The sequence below is a fragment of the Stegostoma tigrinum genome, chromosome 34, assembly GCF_030684315.1.
Source record: "Stegostoma tigrinum isolate sSteTig4 chromosome 34, sSteTig4.hap1, whole genome shotgun sequence".
Lineage (NCBI taxonomy): Eukaryota > Metazoa > Chordata > Chondrichthyes > Orectolobiformes > Stegostomatidae > Stegostoma > Stegostoma tigrinum.
In genome coordinates, this window is record NC_081387.1 from 24,131,900 (window position 1) to 24,154,036 (window position 22,137).

Consider the following 22,137-nt stretch of genomic DNA (forward strand, 5'->3'; position numbering starts at 1 on the left):
GAGCACAAAAGCTTGGCCTGCTGTGTTCATCCAGCTTCACACATTATTATCTTGGATTCTCCAGCATCTGCAGTTCCCATTATCCCAGGACACAGAACATGTTTGTCACTGGCTTTCCTTGGTAGAAATCAGTTTGGGCCATGAACTCTCCCAGCTATGCTTTATTATCTGTATTTTTAGGCTAGTTCAGAGGAATCATTGAATCAAGACCAGCCAAACAACTATCTGTGGATGGGTCATGGTCAGAATGACACACTCCCCATGTAGCTAATGCTCCTAAAAAGTCCACAGACTGTGTGCAGCATACACATCCATAGAGCCCAACAGATGATATGAATGCAAATAATTAAAAGTCAGAGAATAGATACTTGGTATAATTTCTTTCACAGGCCTTGGAAGTTACATGATTATTTTTCTGTTCGAATGCTTGTCAATTATGAACTTACTGCATTTTTCCAACAGCAATCAGATTAATTCCTGGGATGAGAAAATGAATGTTTTGTCACGAGAGACTGATTGGAAATTGGCTTATATTGTCTGGAAATCAGTGGAAGCAATATCCAAAGAAAATTTGACTTGGTACATGCCAAGAGATTGTTTCATTCAGCTGAAGAGTCCACACCTAGTGATTAGATTCCTTACAGTGTGGAAACAGGCCCTTTGGCCCAACAAGTCCACACCACCCCTTGGAGCATCCCACCCAGACCCATTCCCCCTATAACCCACACACCCCTGAACACTACAGATAATTTAGCATGGCCGATCTACCTAGCCTGCACATCTTTGGACTGATGATATGTCCAGGATAAGAAGACAGTCATCTATGGGGAAGATGAGGAGGAATTCTTCACTCAGAACACTGTGAACTTTTAGAAAATTGTTTCATGGAATCTGAGTGTTGCTGGCAAGTCCAGCCTTTATTATCCGTCCATAATTGCCCAGAGGGCAGTTAAGAGACAACAACAATATTGTAGGATGGAGTCACATGACCAGACCAGCTAAGGATGGTAGATTTCCTCCCCTAGTGACCCAGATGGATTTTTTACAACAATGGTCGTCAATAGACCACCTTGGTTTTAGTTATTCCAGATTTTTATTGAATTCAGATTTCACTATCCATCATGGTGAAGTTTGAACCCAAATGCTCAGAACATTAGCAAAATTACTCAAATATTTGGAATTTTCTCCTCCATTTTAGCAAACTCTGAAATTTCCAGTGCTCCTTTTTAAGATTTTGAGGGCAATTTTAACCAAGGCACCAGTCACTAAGTTGAGGTTGTAATTATGGTCTGTTTGATAGCTCAAGTCAACAAAATAAAAGAAAAGAAAAGTACTGTGGATGCTGGAAATCAGAAACAAACATGATGCCAGAGAAACTCAGAAGGTCTGGCAACATCTGTGGAGAGAGAAAGGGAGTTAACATTTCGAGTCTGATACAACTCTCCTTCGTTTCTGAAGAAAAGTCATACTGGACTTGAAACATTAATTCTGTTTTCTCTCCACAGAGACTGCCTAACCTGCTGAGTTTACTGAATCATTGGACAGCTGGGAGACATAACTATGGCTTTCTATTAACTCAATACATTTCCCTCCTGGAAGAATAGGTTTAAATTATAGATCCAATTCTGATCTATTGACTATTGATGATTTACATTATTCCTCAGACACTGAGCTTTCAGCTCCTTATCCCACAACCTCTGGGATTCCCTCCCTAAACCTCGCTATCGCTCCCTCCTCTTTAACATATTATTTAAAATTTCTCTCTTTGACTCCAATGTTGCTTGTTGCCAAATGCTGTTTGAGTACAGAAAACACAACAATGACTGGATGGCAGGGGAACCTAACAGCTGTCAGGCCGTGGCAAGGCAGAATTCCACATCACATTGAATTTTTTCCTCCTTTTTGAACTCCCGTGGCAGCAGCATGAAGCAGACTGCAGCTGGTAAACTCCAACCTCTGATTTTCTGATATTTGTTTATAATATAAAACAAAAGAACTGCAGATGCTGTAAATCAGAAACAAAAACAGCAATTGTGGCAAAAACAACTCAGCAGATTTGGCAGCATCTGCGATGAGAAATTACTCCACAGATGCTGCCAGACCCGTTGAACCTTTCCAGCACTTCCTGTTTTTGCTGCTGGCTGATGCCTTAGGTATCAGCCACAAGGCACACATCAAAAGAAAGGTGTGGGGAAGATCATAAGATACTACACTCAGTCTTCCGAGCCCACCCCCAATGGTCGACTGGACTATGTGAGTGCATTCCCTTTTTAGTTCTCCAGGTGCACTGACAGCCAATTTCAGCAGAGCTCTACGTGAAAAACCAATATCAGTTAGTGCTCCACGGTCAGTCAGGGCTCCTGACTCCAATATGTTGCTGGAAGGCACGGGTTGAGTCAAGGATTCTGTGGGAATATCAACAAGTTCATCTCAGAGCGGAGTAAAAGGGGTGACTGTGCCTTTAAAAAGACAGTCAGATGCTTAAACTTGAAGAAGCGGCGTTCTAGAGTCATAGAACGGTTACAGCACAAAAGAGGCCATTCAGTCTGCCAGATCTGCCCCAGCCCTTGCAAGAAGAACTCACCCAAAGCCGCTCCCCCACACTATTTTTTTCCCCAAATCACGATCTAATTGCCTTTTCGATTGAATCAGCTTCCATTACACATCCTGACACTGCATTTCAGATTCCGGTCAGTCCAGAAAAACACGACGTTTTTCTTAAACCATCATACAAGTTCACAACCGTCGGGACGGTGGAAAAAAAAACCTGCCTTTGGCTTCTACGAGTACTTGGGAAAATTGGTCCCAGCTAAAGTCTGGGGAATATTTCATTTCAACCCAGATTTAAGTCTTTGAAATCCTATTACCTGACTCGTTCACCACCAGAGACACACTTAATAAACCTGCAGACATTCAATTCCGATTGGTAATTTACACTGATCCGGGGTCTTGGTGCAGATTCAGCGGGATGTCAGTGTAACGTGACACCCCCTTCTCCCAGAGCAAAACAGCTCATGTTTCAGAGCAAAGGGGTTAATTCTCAGTTTACAGCCACTGGCAGAGCTGGGAAGGGGGGCGGGGGTGGTGGTGTGATCCAAGAGGATCATGCGGGAAATCAGGCCCCGGCGCAGTGAAAGAAGCGGCGTCGCCTTACCTCGTTGATGAAACCTTGAAACAATTTGAAATCCCCTGGGCTGTCAAACAAACCGTGCACCACAATGACCGGCTTGTAGGATTGCGCTGCTCGCAGGACGATCGCGGTTGAGAGCGCCAGCACAGTCCAAGCAAACATTTCGCTGCCTTTCTAGAAGATATCCGGGGGGGGGGGGGGGGGAGAGAGCAACACAACTAAAGGCTGAAAGCCGCTGCTGTAAACCCTCAGTCTATCAGCAGTTCCTACCCTTGCTCCATTTCCCCGTGAAATGCAGCTGAAACTGAGCACAGCGGCTGCGCGCGACGTTCTGGAGAGAATGTCACATCCTGTTTCCACAGCAACCACGCTGGCGTCCTTAGCAACAGCGTATTTCACTTCCCGCGCCACCTGGCTTCATTTACCCTCCATCGCAATGGAAAGCCTGTCTCCTATTGAAATCAGAAGACCCATTCTCGGAAATGTGAGCGAGGGGGATGTGCATGTTGAGGTGGGGAGGGGGCATTCTACAGCTTTCTAAACTTCTTTTAAGAAATTTTTCTTTTAAAAATTCATTTTATTTCTTATTAGAGAGAACAACTGAGCCTTTTGAAACAATAGCTTGGGGAAAGAACGCGGGGAAAGAACGTGTCCAAAAACCGCAACGCCACTCGGACTTGGCCAAAACATGTAAGATCCTGCCCTGCTGTATTCATCCAGCTCCACACCTTGTTATCTAAGATCCTGCCCTAATGTTTCACTAACAAGGTGTACAGCTAGATGAACACAGCAGGCCAGGCAGCATCAGAGGAGCAGGAAAGCTGACGTTTCGAGCATTTCTGAAGAAGGGTCCAGACTTGAAACATCAACTTTCCTGCTCCTCTGATGCTGCCTGGCCTGATGTGTTCATCCAACTCTACACCTTGTTATTTCAGATTTTCCAGCATCGGCAGTTCCTACTATTCCTCCAAGCCTGCGCCAATCAAGATCCTCTGTCTAAGCCTATCATCTATTTTTTAAGGGTCTGTATCCCTTTGCTCCCTGCCCATCCATGTACCCATCCATTTTAAAAGACACTAACGTGGATGCATCTACCACCTCTGCTGGCAATGCGTTCCAGGCACCCACCACCCTCTGCGTAAAGAACTTTCCATGCATATCTCCCTTAAACTTTCCTCCTCTCACTTTGTACTCATGACCCCCAGTAATTGAGTCCCCGACTCTGGGAAAAAGCTTCTTGCTATCCATCTTGTCTATACCCCTCATTTTGTAGACCTCAATCAGGTCCCCCCTCAATTTCCGTCTTTCTAATGAAAATAATCCTAATCTACTCAACCTTTCTTCATAGTTAGCATCCTCCATATCAGGCAACATCCTGGTGAACCTGCTGTGCACCCTCTCCAAAGCATCCACATCCTTTTGGTAATGTGGTGACCAGAACTGTACACAGTAGTCTAAATGTGGCTGAACCAAAGTCTTATACAACTGTAACATGACCTGTCGACTCTTGTACTCAATACCCCGCCCAATGCAGGAAAGCATACCATATGCTTTCTTGACCACCCTCTTGACCTGCATTGCCAACTTCAGGGAACAATGGACCTGAACACCCAGATCTCTCTGTACATCAATTTTCTGCAGGACTTTTCCATTTACTGTATAGTTTGCTCTTGAAATAGATCTTCCAAAATGCATCACCTCGCATTTGCCCAGATTGAACTGTATCTGAAATAAAGGTTTTATGAGTGTAAAGAAGAGGTGATATTTTAGGTCAGACAATGCACGTTAGGTGTGAGACCTTGTTTAGAATTGATTTGTGTTTTAGTTTGGATTCAGACTGGTTTTATTTCTAAAGCAGGAATTTGTAAAACACTATATTGACTGACTGTCTATAAAATTTGAAACTGAGGTGCTGTCTTGAGCTCTCTTACATATGCGTAAAGGATCCCGGTTTGTCATTTTGAAGAACAACATGGGTCCTCGGCTAATATTTATTCCTCAACCAACAGAACAAAAGCAGATTTTCTAGTCATTATCACATTGCTTTCATGACAACAGTTTCTAAATTATCCTGTAGAGACAGCGAGAAACTGTCCCATCTGTGTTTCCACCTGTTCAGTATTAGGAACACCCCAACATCTGTGTCCAGTTCCAGATGATGCTTCCATGGGTAAACACACAGGGCCAAACCATTGTTTGGACTGATAAATGGCAAATAATATTTGCATCACACAGCTGATATTATTTGATATTCAGCTTCTTCCTAAAGTTTTAATTTAAAGTGGCAAGACATGGCAGGAAAGCTCAAATCTGTACTGTGATCCTCCTGCTTTATGTGGGAAACTGGCACATTTCCAGCCCCCAGGACCACCATATATGCAGGGCGTGTCTTTAGCTGCAGCTCCTGGAAGTCCAAGTTTTGGAGCTGAAATGGTCACTGGGGACACTGTGGAGCATCCATGAAGCTGAGAGAATTGTGAATGGCATATATAGAGAGGTAGTCACACTACAGGTCAAGACTCCCCAGGCAGACAGCGAATAGGTGACTACCAGGCAGAGTAAGAGGACTCGGCAGCTGTACAGAAATCACTTTGGGGATGATCGACCATAATATGATAGCATTCTTCATCAAGATAGAGAGTAAGGTAGCTTGTTCTTAGATTAAGGTCCTGGATCTTAATAAGGGAAACAATGATGGTATGAGATGTGAGTTTGCTATAATGTGTTGGGAATTATTACTGAAAGGAATGATTGTGAACATTCAGAGTGAATGGGTGAACTACAAAATTGTTTCCTCCTGTCTGGTAAAAGAGTGCAAAGAGAATAGTAGCCAACTATGGCTTATGAGGCAAGTTACAGGTAGTATTAAATGCAAAAAAGAGGCATACAAACTGTCAAGAAAAAATCTCAATAGACCTGAAAATTGAGAACAGTTTAGAAATCAGCAAAGAAGGAACAAGGGATGAATTAAGGAGAAAATGGAGTATCAAAGTAAACTTGTGGGAACATAAAGATGACTAACATTTTCTATATGTATGGAAAGAGAAAGCATTTGGTGCAAGTTAATGTAGGTCCCTTATATTAATTAGGGGAATTCATAATGGAGAACAAAGAAATAGCTGACAAACCAATTTTATTGAAATGATAGGGAACACAGAGTTTAGCGTAGAGAGGAACTGAAACACACAAACTGAAAAACTAGTAGACACAGATTATTGGAAACCATCTTCTTTCCCCTTCATCCCCACTCTAGTGTGACCACCTGTTCCTTCCGGTTTAGCAGTTAGATACACCATTGTTCTGCCATTTTCAAATTCCAATAACTTAACGTGAACTGTCAACATCCTTTCTCTCCCCCTCCACCTCCATCACTATAGCATAAATCCTGTCCCCTCTGCATTTCATGTCAGCTCTGATGAAGGGTCACCTAGACTCGAAACATTAGCTTGCTGTCTTTCACAGTCGATACTACCTGATCCGTTGTGATCGCCAGCATATTTTGTCTTCTGTATTGGCAGGCAAAGGTGTTTGAGAAATTGATGGGTTTGAAGACTGATAAATCCCCAGAGCCTGATTATCTACATCCCAGAGTACTTAAGAAAGTGGCCCTAGAAATAGTGGATGCATTGGTGGTCATCTTCCAAGGTTATTTAGACCCTGGAACAGTTTCTACAGACAGGAAGATAGCTAATATAACGCCACTATTTAAAAATGGAGGTAGAGATAGATGTCTGATATCAGTAGTGAAGAAGATGCTAGAGTCTATTACCAAGGATTTCATAGCAAAGCACTGAGGAAAGAGTGGTAGAATCAGACACAGTGACATGGATTCACAAAAGGGAAATCATACTTGACAAATTTACTGGAAATCTCTGAGTCTGTAACTAGTAGAGGTGACCAGGGGAGTCAATGGTTGTGTTTTATTTGGACTGTCATAGAAGCCTATACAATTCTAACCGGACCAGGCAGGTCAGATGCAGGAAGGATGTTCCTGATGGTGAAGGGTCATTGTTTAAAATAAGACTGAGGATGAGGAGAATTTTTTTTCACCCAGAGAATGGTGAGCTCTGGAAAGCACTACCAAAAAAAAATGATGCAGGCCAAAACATTATGTGTTTCTAAGCAGGAGATAGATATGCTTCTTGTGGCTAAAAGGATCAAAAGATATGGGGAAGGAGGTAGGAATAGGATATTGAGTTTAATAATCTGTCATGATCATATTGAATGGTGGAGCAGGCTTGAGGAGCTCAATGGCATAGTCCTGCTCCTATGTTCTATGTTTCTGTGTTTGTCTGAATGAAAACAGCTTAAACAACACTCAACAGCAGCCACATCAAAGACACACACTCTACTGGTATTCATACACCATCTTCAACATTCACTCCCTTCAACATGGATGCACAGAAGCAGCAATATGTAGCATCCACAAGATGCTCTGCAGTGATTCATCAAGGCTCTTCCAACAGTACCATCCAAACCAGTGACCTCTACCATCCAGGAGGCCGAGGACAGTGAATGCATGGGAACACCACCACCTGCAACTTCCCCCCTTCATGGTAAACTTCATCCTTTCTTGGAAATATATCGCCATTCCTTTGCTGTCACTGGGTCATAATCCTGGAACTCCTGCCCAATAGTACAGCTGATGTCCCTACACATCAAGGGCTGCAGTGGTTAGAAGGTAGCTCTCCATGACCTTCTGCAGATCAATTAGTAATAGGCTATAGATATTGGCCTTGCCACTGATGTCAACAATCTAGCACAGAACCGCAATATAACTTACAGCATTCTTTATACCTTTCATGGATTTAAAAACAAAAATCAGATATTATTTTGGTGCACTAAGCTTCACTCTAGGGTGTGGGATTTGGCTCCCGAGGATCCAAAGTGTGATTTTAAACATGTAGGATCTGGTAAGATTACTCTTTAGCAGCATTCAGTTTATAATGGACACAATGGGATGTAAATTTTACCTGTGTGGTTGGGTTGAAAACCAATCACCTCATGCAAAATCACCCTTCACTGAATCGCAGTGGAGATTGAAATTGTGCAGAGTGGGAAAGCCAGACAGAACTAACCCCAGAGATAATGGGAACTGCAGATGCTGGAGAATCCAAGATAACAAAGTGTGGAGCTGGATGAACACAGCAGGCCAAGCAGCATCTCAGGAGCACAAAAGCTGACGTTTCGGGTCTAGACCCTTCATCAGAATAGGAGGGGGAGAGGGTTCTGAAATAAATAGGGAGAGAGGGGGAGGCGGATCAAAGATGGGTAGAGGAGAAGATAGGTAGAGAGGAGACAGATAAGTTAAAGGGGCGGGGATGGAGCCTGTAGAGGTGAGTGTAGGTGGGGAGGTAGGGAGGGGATAGGTCAGTTGGGGGAGGACGGACAGGTCAAGAGGGCGGGATGAGGTTAGTAGGTAAGAAATGGAGGTAAGATAACAAAGTGTGGGGCTGGATGAACACAGCACGCCAAGCAGCATCTTAGGAGCATAAGAGTTGACGTTTTGGGCCTAGACCCTTCATCAGAAAAGGGGGATGGGGAGAGCATTCTGAAATAAATAGGGGGGGAGGTGGACTGAAGATGGATAGAGGAGAAGATAGGTGGAGAGGAGAGTATGGGTGAGGAGGTAGGGAGTGGTGGTATGTGAGGACTAGGGGGATTCTCTTTTGGTGGTTATTGCGGGGACGGGGTGTGAGGGATGAGTTGCAGGAAATGCGGTAGACACGGTCGAGGGCGTTCTCAACGACTGCGGCTGGGGTGGGGGGTGGAGGAGATTGCGGTCCTTGATGAAAGAGGACATCTGAGATGTATGGGAGTGGAATGCCTCATCCTGGGAGCACATGCAGCAGAGGTGGAAGAATTGGGAATAGGAGATGGAATTTTTGCAGGATGGTGGGTGGAAGGAGTGAACTTACTCCAATAGTTTTCAGATGGATGGGTTACATTCAAATTGCTCCCTCTAAAGTATTTGAGTTACAAAACATCATCAATGACTTTGATTGATAAAAACTATGTCAAATTCAAAATCAAAATTAGAAACTGTTGGAAAAATTTAGCAGGTCTGGTCATACCTGTGGAGAGAAAGCAGAGTTAACGTTTTGGATCCAGTGACCTTTCTTCAGAACAGGAGGAGGAGTTCTGAAGATGGGTCACTGGACCTGAAATGTCAACTCTGCTTTCTCTCCACAGATGTTGCAAGACCTGCAAGATTTTTCCAGCAACTTCTGTTTTTGTTTCAGGTTCCAACATTCGTATTTCTTTGGTTTTGTTTTGTGTAAAATTAGTAATGGTGCAGCTGCCCACAGTATTCCATAATGGGGAAAAAAAGCCCAGTCACTTTATATTTACATTTCCATCTGAAAGCCTAGCTGAATACTTTCAATTAGTTGTATTTCCAATAAATATTAAAGTGAGATTTGGCTTTGAAGGTTTTGCTCTATAATAAAAAATTCCAAAAACAGTAAACCACAGTCAGATTATTCACACTTTTAATTTAAGATGTTAAACTTATAGGCCAACTGTAAATAAAATCAATGACAGCATAAATTTATTCAGCATGTTTAACATAATAAAATGTCCCAAGGCACTTCACAGGAGCACCTTAAAACTAAGTACGACCAGAAGCCATATAAGGAGATGATAGGTCAGATGATCAAAAGTTTGGTCAAAGGGATATGCTTTCATCAATGTCTTAAGTGAAGTGGGGGGACAGGGAGGGAGCGAACTATAGATCCTGGCATCTAGATAGTGGAAGGCACAACCACCAACAAGGGAGTGTTTGAAATCAACGAAATTCAGGAGGTCAGAATTTGAGGAGTTATGGGACTGGGGGACAGAGATAGAAAGGTGCCTGGTCATGACCAATTTTGAAACAATGATAAGAATTTCAAAATGAGTGTGTCGTTTGAACGAAAGCCAAACTAGGTCAACAGTACTGGGGTAATAGGGGAATGGAACTCGATTCTAATTAGGACATGGGTAGCATAGGTTTGAATGACCTCAAGCGTATGGAGTGTAGAAAATGGGAGAGCAGCCCGGAATGTGTTTGAATAGTCAAGGCTACAGGTGACAGGGATATGAAGGAGCATTTTGACAATGGATGAGCTGGGATGGACAATGTAACTGAGCTTGAAATAGTTAGTCTTACTGAAAGTGTAAATGTGATTAGGAATTCACGTCGATTGTGTGATTAATGTTGAGAACACAGTGGTTTAAACTCAGTCTGTTGTCAGGGAGAGGCATGGAGTCAGTAGCTAGGAAACAGAGTTTGGAGCAGGGTGGCAAATAATCACTTTAATCACCTACAAGGAATATCTCACAACTTTAGTCACTCTTTGATTGGATCAATGTCCATTTTCTTCATGAATCTGTGTATTCCTAAAGGTTACCACTATTGTAAAGATTCAATTAAAATAGTGACTTCTTATAAATTGTAATTTTACAGTTTGATCTTTGTCTTTCAGATTATAATGGAGGGTACAGGTTTCAACTCATAGATGATTGATTGATTTTTAGCCACAAACCAGTTGAGAATTTACAACATCCTGATAATTTCTCATTCACCTTTACTAATAGCTTTTTTTTATTTTAAAGAATTCAAAGTTGTCAAACAACTAATGTAAGTTTGTAAGTTGTTATTTATATATTCAGTCCAGATTGCTGTGGTACTACACTGTGTCACAATGCTATTACATTTCGATGTCTGATTATGTATTGCCAGAAAAGTAGGCGATAAATAATGAAGAGCAGGAATTGCATTTGATTCTAAGCCTGCCTAGTTCAAGATCTCTGCTGCAGGATTTGCAATGCCTCATGTCTGAGATTCTTACCTCAAAGTAAACAAAGGATTACAACTATCTTGTGGCTCTCCTCAATAACATACCACATACAAACAGACAAATTAGAGGCAGTATAGGCTATTCAGTCCCTTAAGCATGCTCCATCATTCAATAAGATCATAGCTGACCTGATTATAACTAATTGTCTACCCCAATAACCACTCAATCTCTTGTTCAACAAGAATCAATGTATCTCTGCCTTAAAAATATGCAAAGATTTAGCTTCCACTATATTTGCAGAGAAAGAGTTCCAAATTCTCATGATCTCTGTTTTAAATGGAAGACCCCTGGTTGTTAAACCCTGGCCCTATTTCCAGATTCACCCATAAGAGGAAACATCCTTTCTGTATCTACTCTGTCAGGACCCTTCAAGATTTTATATAATTAAAGCAAGTTGCCTCTTACTCTTTTAGATTCAGGTTGATACAAATATAGCATGTTCAAGCTTTCCTCATAAGACAACTCATCTTTTCCAGGTGAATCTATTGCATACAAAATACTGTGGTTGCTGGAGATCAGAAACAAATTATTCGGGTCTGATGTGTGTATCTAGCAGCAAAGTGTCCAGGTAGAGAAGAGTTAAAAAGTGCAATTTGCTGTTTGCAAGAATTGAAATGACAGATTATGAGGAAATTGAGATCTGATTTATTTCTGCTTGTGCTCAGCTCCTGCAGGAAGATACAAATTGACATTTAGACTCATTGTTTGCAACTTTTGGGGCACAAAGTATCACTTCAGATTTTACTCACTGTTTGGTAACTTACCACATTGTTTGAGAAGAAGTGGTTAAGATAGTCATAAAGCAACTCTAGGGTCATTCACTGACTGTTTGTGAGATTCCTGCATGAATAATTCCTCTGATAATAAAACAGCATTTACTAACCGAAGGTAGAATATGAATTAAGATGGAGTTGGCAAGCAATAGTTATCTCAAATGAAGGTATGCTCAGCTATATTCCATTGACAACCTCAACCTCTCCACTGACAAGAGATTCTGTAAACATACATACACACAAATGTACAAAAATAAAATTTAGGAGCAGAAGTTGGCAATTCATCCCCTTGTACCTTACCACCATTTGATTAGATCATGGCTGATCTAATAAATCCACAATCCCACCTAATGGTGGTAACCTTTCACACCTTTCTTCTCAGGAATCTAACTATCTCTGTCTTAAACATATTCAAAGACTCTGCTTCCACTAATATTTGAGAAAAGGAGATCCAAAGACTCTCAACTCTCTGAAAGAATCATATCTGTTCTTCAAGGTGACAGCTAATTCTTGATCTTTCTTTGAACATCCAAACTGCCAAGACCCTTCAGGATCACATTTGTTTCAATCAAGTTACTTCTTATTCCAGATACAAGCCTAGACTGCACAATATTTCCTCATGAGAAAACCCGCCCATTCCAAGTATTAAAATTGTTTGCTTCTTTTTTATTTATCTTGCCAAAATCGGCATTTTCACAGTTTCCCAATTCATACTCTGTTGGCCAGATCTTTGCCTATTTAGTTAACCTATCAATATCACTTTGTCCCATCCTTATGTCTTATTCACAACTTTCCTTCCTAATTAAGTGTCAACACCAGTTTTAGGAAACATGTCTTACGTGTCTTTACCCACGCAATTCACATAAATTGTAAAACATTTAGGCATTAGCACTGATCCCTGTGGCATTACAATCCCTCAGACAGGCTGGCAGCATCTGTGAAGAGAAATCAGAGTTAATGTTTTGGGTCTGGTGACCCTTCCTCAGAACTGGACCTGAAATGATAACTGTGATTTCTCTTCACAGATGCTGCCAGACCTGCTGAGTTTTTCCATCAGCTTCTGTTTTTGTTTCTGATTTACAGAATCCACAGGTCTTTTGACTTTTATTCATTATAATCCCTAACATTTTTAGTTAATCACAGATGTAGGTCCTTACCTTGGATTTTTTTAAAAAATTAATATTGGAATATATCTATCCTGCATATTCTGCAATGTCCCTTACATTTCTACCACTGCATCTCCACATAATTTGCTAGTTCATGTTAGCTAGCTTTCTTTCCAATCCCTCATAACCGTGCTTGTATAAGTTGAAAAGCATTCCTCGCTTCCTGGAATGGAATATAAAATTCAATCATGTTATAGTCACTGCTATTTATCACGATAGTTCCATTACTCTGAGGCCATTAATTAATCTATCTTGTTGTATAATACCAGGTCTAATATAGCTGACTCCCTGGTAAGCTCCATAAATGTGCTGTTCTAAGAAATAAGAGCCATCCTTGTTGACTGATACTCTCAAATGTCCTAGATCCTTCAATATCAGGCCCTAATTTATGTTATCCTGCAATAGTGTTTCTGCAATGGCGATCAGATAATATTTATTTCTATTTGCATTATCACTTCATCTGCTTTGTTCACAATGCTAAGCAATTCAGATAAAGAGCATTTAGTTTTGTCCTTTTATTATTTTGGTAATCTCTAGCTTTATCTGTCAATTTCTTTTGGTAAAACCCTTTATCCCTTATTGCTTTCAATGGCAGTCTGCTTATTATTTTCCAAATTAATACCTTTTTCTCTTGTCTTGTCACTATCTTTAATTACCCATGTCATCTGAAATTTGATCTCTTACTTCCACTATTTAATTTAAAATCACTTCTACTTCCTTAAATATGTGGCTTTCTGGAATACTGTGCTTTCATGGTTCAGGTATAGACTATTCCAACCATACAGGTCACATTCCACAGTACTGGTACATGAACCAAATCCACTTCTCCTACACTAATCTTCGAAACATGTATCTATTTCTCTAACCTAATTTCACTCACGCCAATTTACTCATTGGTCAGATAATAATGTTTGTCAGATAATATCACCATTGAGGTTCTGCTTTTCGGTGCCCTCCTTTTATAAGTTCCTCTCCAACCTGGGATAGGTGTCCCATACATTCACATTGGGCAGACAGGGAATCCATTCGGCTTTCGCTGTTTGTGGGGAATAGTGTTTTTCCCCGTCACTGAGCTGCTGCTACCACCACTACGTTCCTTTTTTGCTCCCCCCACTTGTATGTCTTCTTGTACCTTGATACCATGGTCGGTTACCTCATCCATGCTGCAACCCTTACTCTCACCATACAAGATGAAAGAATCTCAAGCTTGTTTGACAAACATTATGTACATTGAATAAGTGCTGAAAGATTTTCCTTCACAGATGCTGCCAGACCTCTGAGCTTTTCCAGCAACTTCTAGTTTTGTTCATTATCTACACTGATATTCACCTGTGTCTGGTGGGCAAGTTTGTACTATTATGCTCCTATTTCATTTTGTCTCATTACCTCCAGGCCATCCTCCCTTATATAAATTTGAGCTGGTCAAAGACTTTAATGACCATCTCCCTACTTGTGCCAAATCCCATTCACTCATCACTCATGTACCCACTGACCTACATTAGACCCCAGTTGGCAATATCTTGATTTTAAAATTCTGATCCTTGTTCTCAATCTCTTTCAGGTCTGTAATGCCCTGCAATCCTTTGAGATTCTTGTTATCCTAAAATCTTACACCATATCTCCAATTTTCATCTCTGTGGAAGGGTCATCAGACCCAAAACATTAACTCTGTTTTTTCCTTCACAGATGCTGCCAGACCTACTGAGCTTTTCCACTAGCTTTGTTTTTGTTCCTGTTTTACAGCATCCACAGTTCTTTCAGTTTTTCTCCAATTTTCATTGCTCTGCCTTTGGTTGTCATGCCTTCAGCTACATAGGCTTAAGTGCTGATATTCCCTCTCTAACCTTGTCCATTTCAATCCTCTTTCTACTCCTTTAAGACATTCTTAAAAATGGACTTTGGTCACACTTGCAAACTTCCTTCTATCTTCAGTGCAATGTTTATTTTCATCAGTATACACTGACTGTTACATTAAAGGCACTATATCAATGTGGGTTATTGTTGATTAAATGCTAATTTTGTCCTGTGCTTTTCCACTTAAAGCATGCATAGAAGGTTTAGGTTACCGTTCTAACAAGACTTGACCTAGTTAAGGACACTATTTTTGGATATGGCACAGAAACATTGTTGAGAGGAAGTTGAAATTAAATAAGGAGAAGTGGGAATGAAAACAACACGGATCAAATAAGGAGCCATGAATGTGTTGTTGTGATTGGAAATTTATAAGTTCACATGACTGAGCTTATTATTGCAAGCAGGTGAAATTTAATCCTGAGAAGTAGTGAATGATATAATTTGCTAAGAGAAAGATAAAGAGGCAATATAACATTGATGGTATAATTTTCAATGGGCTGCAGAAACAAAGATATGTGGGAATGCACATTATCATTTTAAGGTCGAGAAAAAGGTTTAAAAGAGGCAAAAGGAAATCTGGGCTTCCTAAGTACAGGCCAGGAGTTAAAAAGCAAGGGTGTTATGATGAACATTTATATAATGCTGGTTCAGCTTTAATATGAAGTATCGCATCCAATTCCTGGCACTAAACTTTGGGGAGAGTGCTCAAAAAAAAGCAAAACACTGCAGATGATGGAAATCTGAAACACAGAAAATGCTGCAGAAACTCAACAGAAAGAGAAAACAAAGTTAATGTTTTGCAATCTTTAGAACTAAAGGGGTTGGAAAATAATTTTTTTTTATACTTTTGAGAGAGGCGGAGGAGGGAGAGCCAAGAGACCAGACAATGTGTATGTCACATGCATAAGACAAAGGGGTTGCTAATTGTCATGAAAGTCAAATCAAGTTGCAAGCTGAATATAAATTAAGTTGTGTAAAGGAGAAAATGGACTCTCTCCGCTGGTCGCAAAGTAAATTAGACACACACAAGGCTGTTGGTGGATTTGGGGAAGGAGAGGAGGAATGTAAGGAAAATAGACAACAGACATCATATGGCGAGGCTCTAAATTGTGCCGCAGAGACTGTAAAAATGGAAAGATGTGTTTGGTGCTAGCATCCCACTGGAGGTGGTGGAATTAGCAGAGGATAATCTTTTGAAAATATACACTAGTCAGTTTGGAAAGTGAGGTCAACAGGAACCCTACTGTTGCTCTGGGAAGCAGGGAAATGGCTGCTTTCTGCTCATGTTCAGAATTTGAAAGATCCATCCATTTTACGTCCAACTTCAATTCTTCTCTCATCTTAACTAGTCTATCACCGTCCCTTCCCTCTCATTCCTTGACTTCTCTGCTTGTCTTTCTGAGGGTAGGCTGTCCAACAATACAAGTTACAAGCTCCCACCCACTCCCACAATTACCTCAATGACTCTTCCTCACACCCTGCATCCTGCAAAAATTCCATTCCATTCTTGCAGTTCCTCCATCTTTGTCATATCTGCGACAATCTTTTCATCATTCACCAGAATGCCTCTGAAATGATGTCTTCATTCTTCAGCTGAGGATTTCCATCGCTGTGACTGATAGGATCTTCATCCATGCCTGAGCAGGTTGAGAAGGTATTTGATAGACATGTTTGAGGTCATAAGGGGTCAAGACTGGTTACATGGACAGCAATGTCCCAAAGATAGAAGTCAAGAGCCAGAGGGCATAGTCTGAACCTTATTGGTAAAAGAATCAATGCTAGCAAGAAGATTTTTATTATGTAGTTAAGTAACAAGTAATTTGGTTCTAGAATGTATTACAACAGTGAGTGGTGGAGACAGGTACAATCAGGGATTTCAATAAGCTATTGGAGAAGCCCCTAAAATAAAAGAATTGCGGGGCTACAGGGAAAGGGTAGGCCAGTGCAGAGGAGGTGCACTTCTAGAGAGTTAGCATGTACACCACAGGCTCAATGACCTCCTTTCTGTCTGAAATCATTCATGTTTCCATTAATCCAATCTGCTCTATGGTTCCACTTTGTTACTTTGATCGTGTAAGTTATTTGATACTTTTCCACTCCAGTATCACATACAGCTTGTTATAGTTACATATTGCAGGAAGAACAGTATCAGCAGCACAACTTGACCTGATACTATCAATTTGCTTAGAGAGAGAATTTTACTCACATAATTGCACTGTGAATGTTTGAAGGAAATAAGCATTTGAATTGCTATGTTTTTTTCAACTTGACGGAGTCTGCATGAGCTCAAATTCTCTCAAACCTTGACCTATGATTCATTCTTCACTCAGTCTTGCTGCAGTCTTCACAAACCTTCAGAGATGTTAGGTGTAGCTCAGTGGGTAGCACTCTTACCTCCGAGTTAGTTGATTATGAATTCAATTTCCCTAACCATCACTTGGTGCATACTCCATTGCAGTATTGAGGGACTGGTGCACAGTTAGAGATGCCATTTCTCAAATGTAATAGTGAACTGAGGCCCCACGTGCCCAGTCATGTAGACATGAAAGTTCATATGGTACAATCCAAAAAAAGGATGGGAGATTTTTTTCTCAAATGTCCTGGGTAAGTTTTATCCCTCAGCCAATGCTGAAAACATTGATCTGTTCATTATCACATTGCTGTTTGTGCACTATTCTCAAATTAACTGCTGGATTTCCTGTGTTACAACTCTGTCCAATCTTGCAAAAATTGTTGTAAAGCACTTTGAACATCCTGGGGTCATGCAAGGAGTAAGAAAAGTTGTGCACTTTAGTGTGCAGGTACAGCAAGTGATTAAGGAAGTGAATGGAATGCTGTATTTTATAATGAGAAGAATGGAACATTCATGTAAAGATGTAATGCTATACAGGGCATTGGTGAGATCCCATCTCAAAATCTGTATGCCATTTTAACCAACTTATTTGAACGACAATGCAAAGACATCAGAGGTGATTCAGAGCAGGTTCCTCAAATTGATATCTGGAAGGAGTCGGTTGACTTCTGAGGAGAGATTAGACAGTCTGGGATCATTTTAAGCCACATTTAGAAGAGTGACAGTTGATTTAATTTAAGTATATGAGATCCTGAATGGTCTTGACTAGGTGGACTTGAAAAAAAATTTCCTCTTGTGGGTGAGTCCACAACTAAGGGACATTGTTTCAAATTTAGGAGTCATCTTTTAAATCAAGGGTATTTTTTTGCTTTCCCCTAGGAATTTGTGCAATTTTGGAACTGTCTGCTTCAGAAGATAGCACAGACAGTGTTTTTGAGTATTGAAACACTGAAAACAGGAGCAGGAACAGACCATTTGGCCCTTTAGAGGCTACTCAGTCATTCAATTATAATCATGACTGATTTTCTATGTCAAAGGCTTTCTCCAGACTTAAGCACAACAAGCAAGAATGATACTCCACTGGACTATCCATTAAATCATGGCCACATGAGCCTATTCAGGTGATTTATCATTGTCTTCTCTGGCAGAGAACTCCACAAGTTGATCAGTCTCTGATTGAAGATGCATTTCCTCATCTCAGTTCTGAATAGCCTGCACTTTATCCTGAGAATATTACCTGTGCTTCTAGACTCCCCAGCGAGGGAAAACATCTTTCCTGCATTTAGTCTGTCAAGGCTGTTAGAATTTCAATCAAATACACTCTCATCTTCTATACTCTTGTGAAGCTAGGCCCAGTTGAATCAATCTCTCCTCATACAACAGTATTGCCATTCTAGTTCTAGATCATCCTATTTCTCCTTTGCTGCATTCCCTTATGGAATTATATCCTCACTTAGGCAGGGAGACCAAAATTGTATACAATATTCAATTCAAGTCATTTATATCTGTCATGAAAAGCTGGGGCTCAAGCAGTGATCCCTGTAGTTGATCACTAATCATCTCTTGCTACTTGGAAAAAATCCATTTATTGCCACTCTCTGTTTATGGCCTATCAAACAATTCTCAATCATACCAGAGATAGTAGGAGCTGCCAATGCTGGAGAATTTGAGATAACACGGTGTGAAGCTGGATGAACACAGCAGGCCAAGCAGCATCAGAGGAGCAGGAAAGCTTGACGTTGAAGAAGGGTCCCGAACCGAGCAGTCAAGCTTTCCTGCTCCTCTGATGCTGCTTGGCCTGCTGTGTTCATCCAGCTTCACACCGTGTTATCTCAATCATATCAGTTTATTTGTCCCAATTCTCTTTCTTACCAACATTAATAAGACATTGTCATGTCTGACCTAAAATCCTGTTTCAATGAAGCTGTACATAATATTTGCCTTTCTAACTGTGATAATGGGAACTGCAGATGCTGGAGAATCCAAGATAATGAAGTGTGAAGCTGGATGAACACAGCAGGCCAAGCAGCATCTCAGGAGCACAAAAGCTGATGTTTCGGGCCTAGACCCTTCATCAGAGAGCTCTCTGATGAAGGTTTCAGGCCCAAAACGTCAGCTTTTGTGCTCCTGAGATGCTGCTTGGCCTGCTGTGTTCATCCAGCTTCACACTTCACTGCCTTTCTAACTGTTTGCTGCACCTGCTTGTTTATTATCATTGTGATCAGTGATAATGGGAACTGCAGATGCTGGAGAATCCAAGATAACAAAGTGTGGAGCTGGATAAACACAGCAGGCCAAGCAGCATCTTAGGAGCACAAAAGCTGATGTTTCAGGCCTAGACCCTTCTGATGAAGGGTCTAGGCCCGAAACGTCAGGTTTTGTGCTCCTAAGATGCTGCTTGGCCTGCTGAGTTCATTCAGCTCCACACTTTGTTACCTTGTTTATTATCATTGACTGTTGCACAAAGACACTAGATCCTCTTGTACATCCACATATCCAAATATATCACCAATTCAATAAAACGCTGCCTTTCTGATTTCACACCAAAGCATATGAATTCACATTTTTCCACATACACTACATCTGCTATGTGTTTAGCCACACACTCAACTTGTCTAAATCACCCTGAGGCTGCCTGGCTTACTCCTCACAACTCGCAATGCCACCTAGTTTCCTGTCCTCAGCAAACTTGAAAACATTGCATTTGGTTCCCCATCCAAATCATTTATACATATCATGAATAGTTGGAACCTGAGCACTAATCACTGCAGTAACACATTTATCATCACTTGTAACCTGGAAAAATACCCTTTTTGTGGGTGGCACAGTGTCTCAGTGGTTAGCACAGCTGCCTCACAGCGCCAGGTTTGATTCCATCCTTGGCTGACTGTTTGTGTAGAGTTTGTATGTTCTCGCTGTGTCTAGGTGGGTTTCCTTCAGGTGCTCTGGTGTCCTCCCACAGATGTGCAGGTTATTGGCCATGCTAAACTGCCCTTAGTGTCCAGGGATGTGCAGGTTAAGTGGATTGGCCATGGGAAATGCAGGATTGTAGGGTAGGGGAGTGGGTCTAGGTGGGATGCTTTTCAGAATGTTGGTGTACACTTGATGGGCTGAAGAGCCTACTTCCACACTGTAGGGATTCTATGATTCCCACATCATGTTTCTGGCCTGTTAACTAATTCTCATTCTATGCCAGTATATCACCCCAATTCCACATAATTTAATTTTGCCCACTTGCCTGTTATATGGGACCCTAACAAAAATCTTCTTGAAATCCAAATGCATTACATGGCTCTCCCTTATCTATTTATTAAATATATATCTAAAAACTGCAGAAGGTTAGCTAAGCATGATTTCCCTTTCATAAACCCATGCTGACCTTGTCTAATATTGTTAGTGCTTTCCAAGTGCTACTTTAAAGACTAGATAAATGAATTCTTGATTTGCAGGGAAGGTTATATGCATGCTTAGGACGACCAGATATAATAAATTACAGCCAATGACATATTTTTAAAAAATGTACTCACTGTTACAATGTAGTAACCCTAATCCTATTGCAACCAATTTGCACACAGCAAACCCGCTCAAAACTGAAGTGTGACGATGATAATATAATTTGTTGTTGTGAAGTTGTGTGAAGGTTAAATATTGGTTGAGAAGTCTGGAGTAACTTCCCTACTGCTCGTTATATCTACCTAAATCAGCAGATGTGATCATGATATAATGCATTATCCAAATGCATCACTATCAGAGCAGCACTCCCTCAGACCGGTACTGAGTATCGTCCTTGCTTATTATTCTTAAGTCATGGAGTAGGCCTTGAACTTGAACTTAATGGCAAGGGTGTGACCAATTAACACACCTGCTACCTACACTTCTACCTCAGTCTATCTGTTGTGGAAATCTCAGTCATCTGTTTGCCACTTCAAGACTCAACAACGTCAGTGGTCTCCTAGATGGGATTCCACTCTTCAATCATCACTAACTTCTGCTTATCCAAAATTCTGCTGTGGATCCTGTTTGGTATTAATAGGAAAATATGTAATGAAAGCAGGATTTGAAATTGACTGGTTAACTCTTTCAAAGTGCCAGCACAGTAATGGTAAACCACCGGCCTTCATGTTTCTAGTAAGTGTCCCTCATCCCTCTACCTTTTGTGACCTATAGCAGGTCTCCAAAATCTCTCATTCCTATACCATTCTCCAACCTGCAAAGACCTCTACAGCAGAGCATCCCCCTTACTTCACTTGTTGGTGCAATATGAGCAACTCTAGTTAGACCAGAATTTGTTGTTCATTTCTAGTTCCTCTCAAGAAAATAAAATTAGTAATTTTCTAAACCCACTGTAGTCCAGATAGCAACACCTACAGTGCTGTTAGGGGTGGTGTTCTTGTATTTTGAGTGATATTGAAGGAATATCAACATGTTTCCAAGCCAGGGTGAAGCATGGCTTGCAAATGATGGTGTTCCCACAAATCTACATGAACCTTGATGTTGTGGGTTGGCTATAGGAGCCTTGGTGAGATACTACAGTCCATCATGTAGACAGTACACAGTGCAGATACTGTCGCATCATCAATGATGGAAGGAGTGAATGCTGAAGGGAGTGCAGCAGTTGCTGATAGGCCCTGGATGATGTCTAACTATTGAAACGCCATTAGCCTTAGCAAATCACAGAATATTCCACCACAATCCTGATTCCTGCCTTGCAGATGATGGACAAACTTTGGGGAGTCAGCTAAGTTACATGTCTCAGAACTCCCACCTTCTTACTTGCTATTGTAGCCACAGTATTTATATGTTGCATTACATTGCATTATCCAAATTAGTTTCTGGTCAATGGTAACTCCCAGGAAGATACAAAAGTGGTAATGCTAGTAATTGTCAAGTGCAAATGTTATATTCTTTTTTGTTGCTTAGAGTCATTACTTAGCACTGATGTGTTGCAAATATTATTTGCTTCTTATCAAACCAAGCCTAAATATTGTCCAATTTTGCTGCATATTGACACAAACTGTTT

General features: G+C 41.0%; 2 protein-coding genes across 4 annotated transcripts in view; one reads left to right on the plus strand and one right to left on the minus strand.

Annotated features, from left to right (window-relative positions):
* ppt2b (palmitoyl-protein thioesterase 2b) overlaps positions 1-3,414 on the minus strand; it is a 34,713-nt gene extending 31,299 nt beyond the window's left edge. For all 3 annotated transcript variants that reach the window (XM_048520249.2, XM_048520248.2, XM_048520250.2), the window contains exon 1: positions 3,155-3,414. In XM_048520249.2, the coding sequence (XP_048376206.1) occupies positions 3,155-3,292 (138 nt within the window). In that variant the 5' untranslated portion in view covers positions 3,293-3,414. The remainder of the gene's footprint in view (positions 1-3,154) is intronic.
* Positions 3,415-3,546: 132 nt separating this feature from the next.
* The window catches only part of LOC125446446 (carnitine O-acetyltransferase-like), a 62,657-nt gene continuing 44,066 nt past the window's right edge, over positions 3,547-22,137 (plus strand). The window contains exons 1-2 of the mRNA XM_048520038.2: positions 3,547-3,614; positions 3,722-3,820. The gene's annotated coding sequence lies outside the window, so the exon portion shown is untranslated. The remainder of the gene's footprint in view (positions 3,615-3,721; positions 3,821-22,137) is intronic.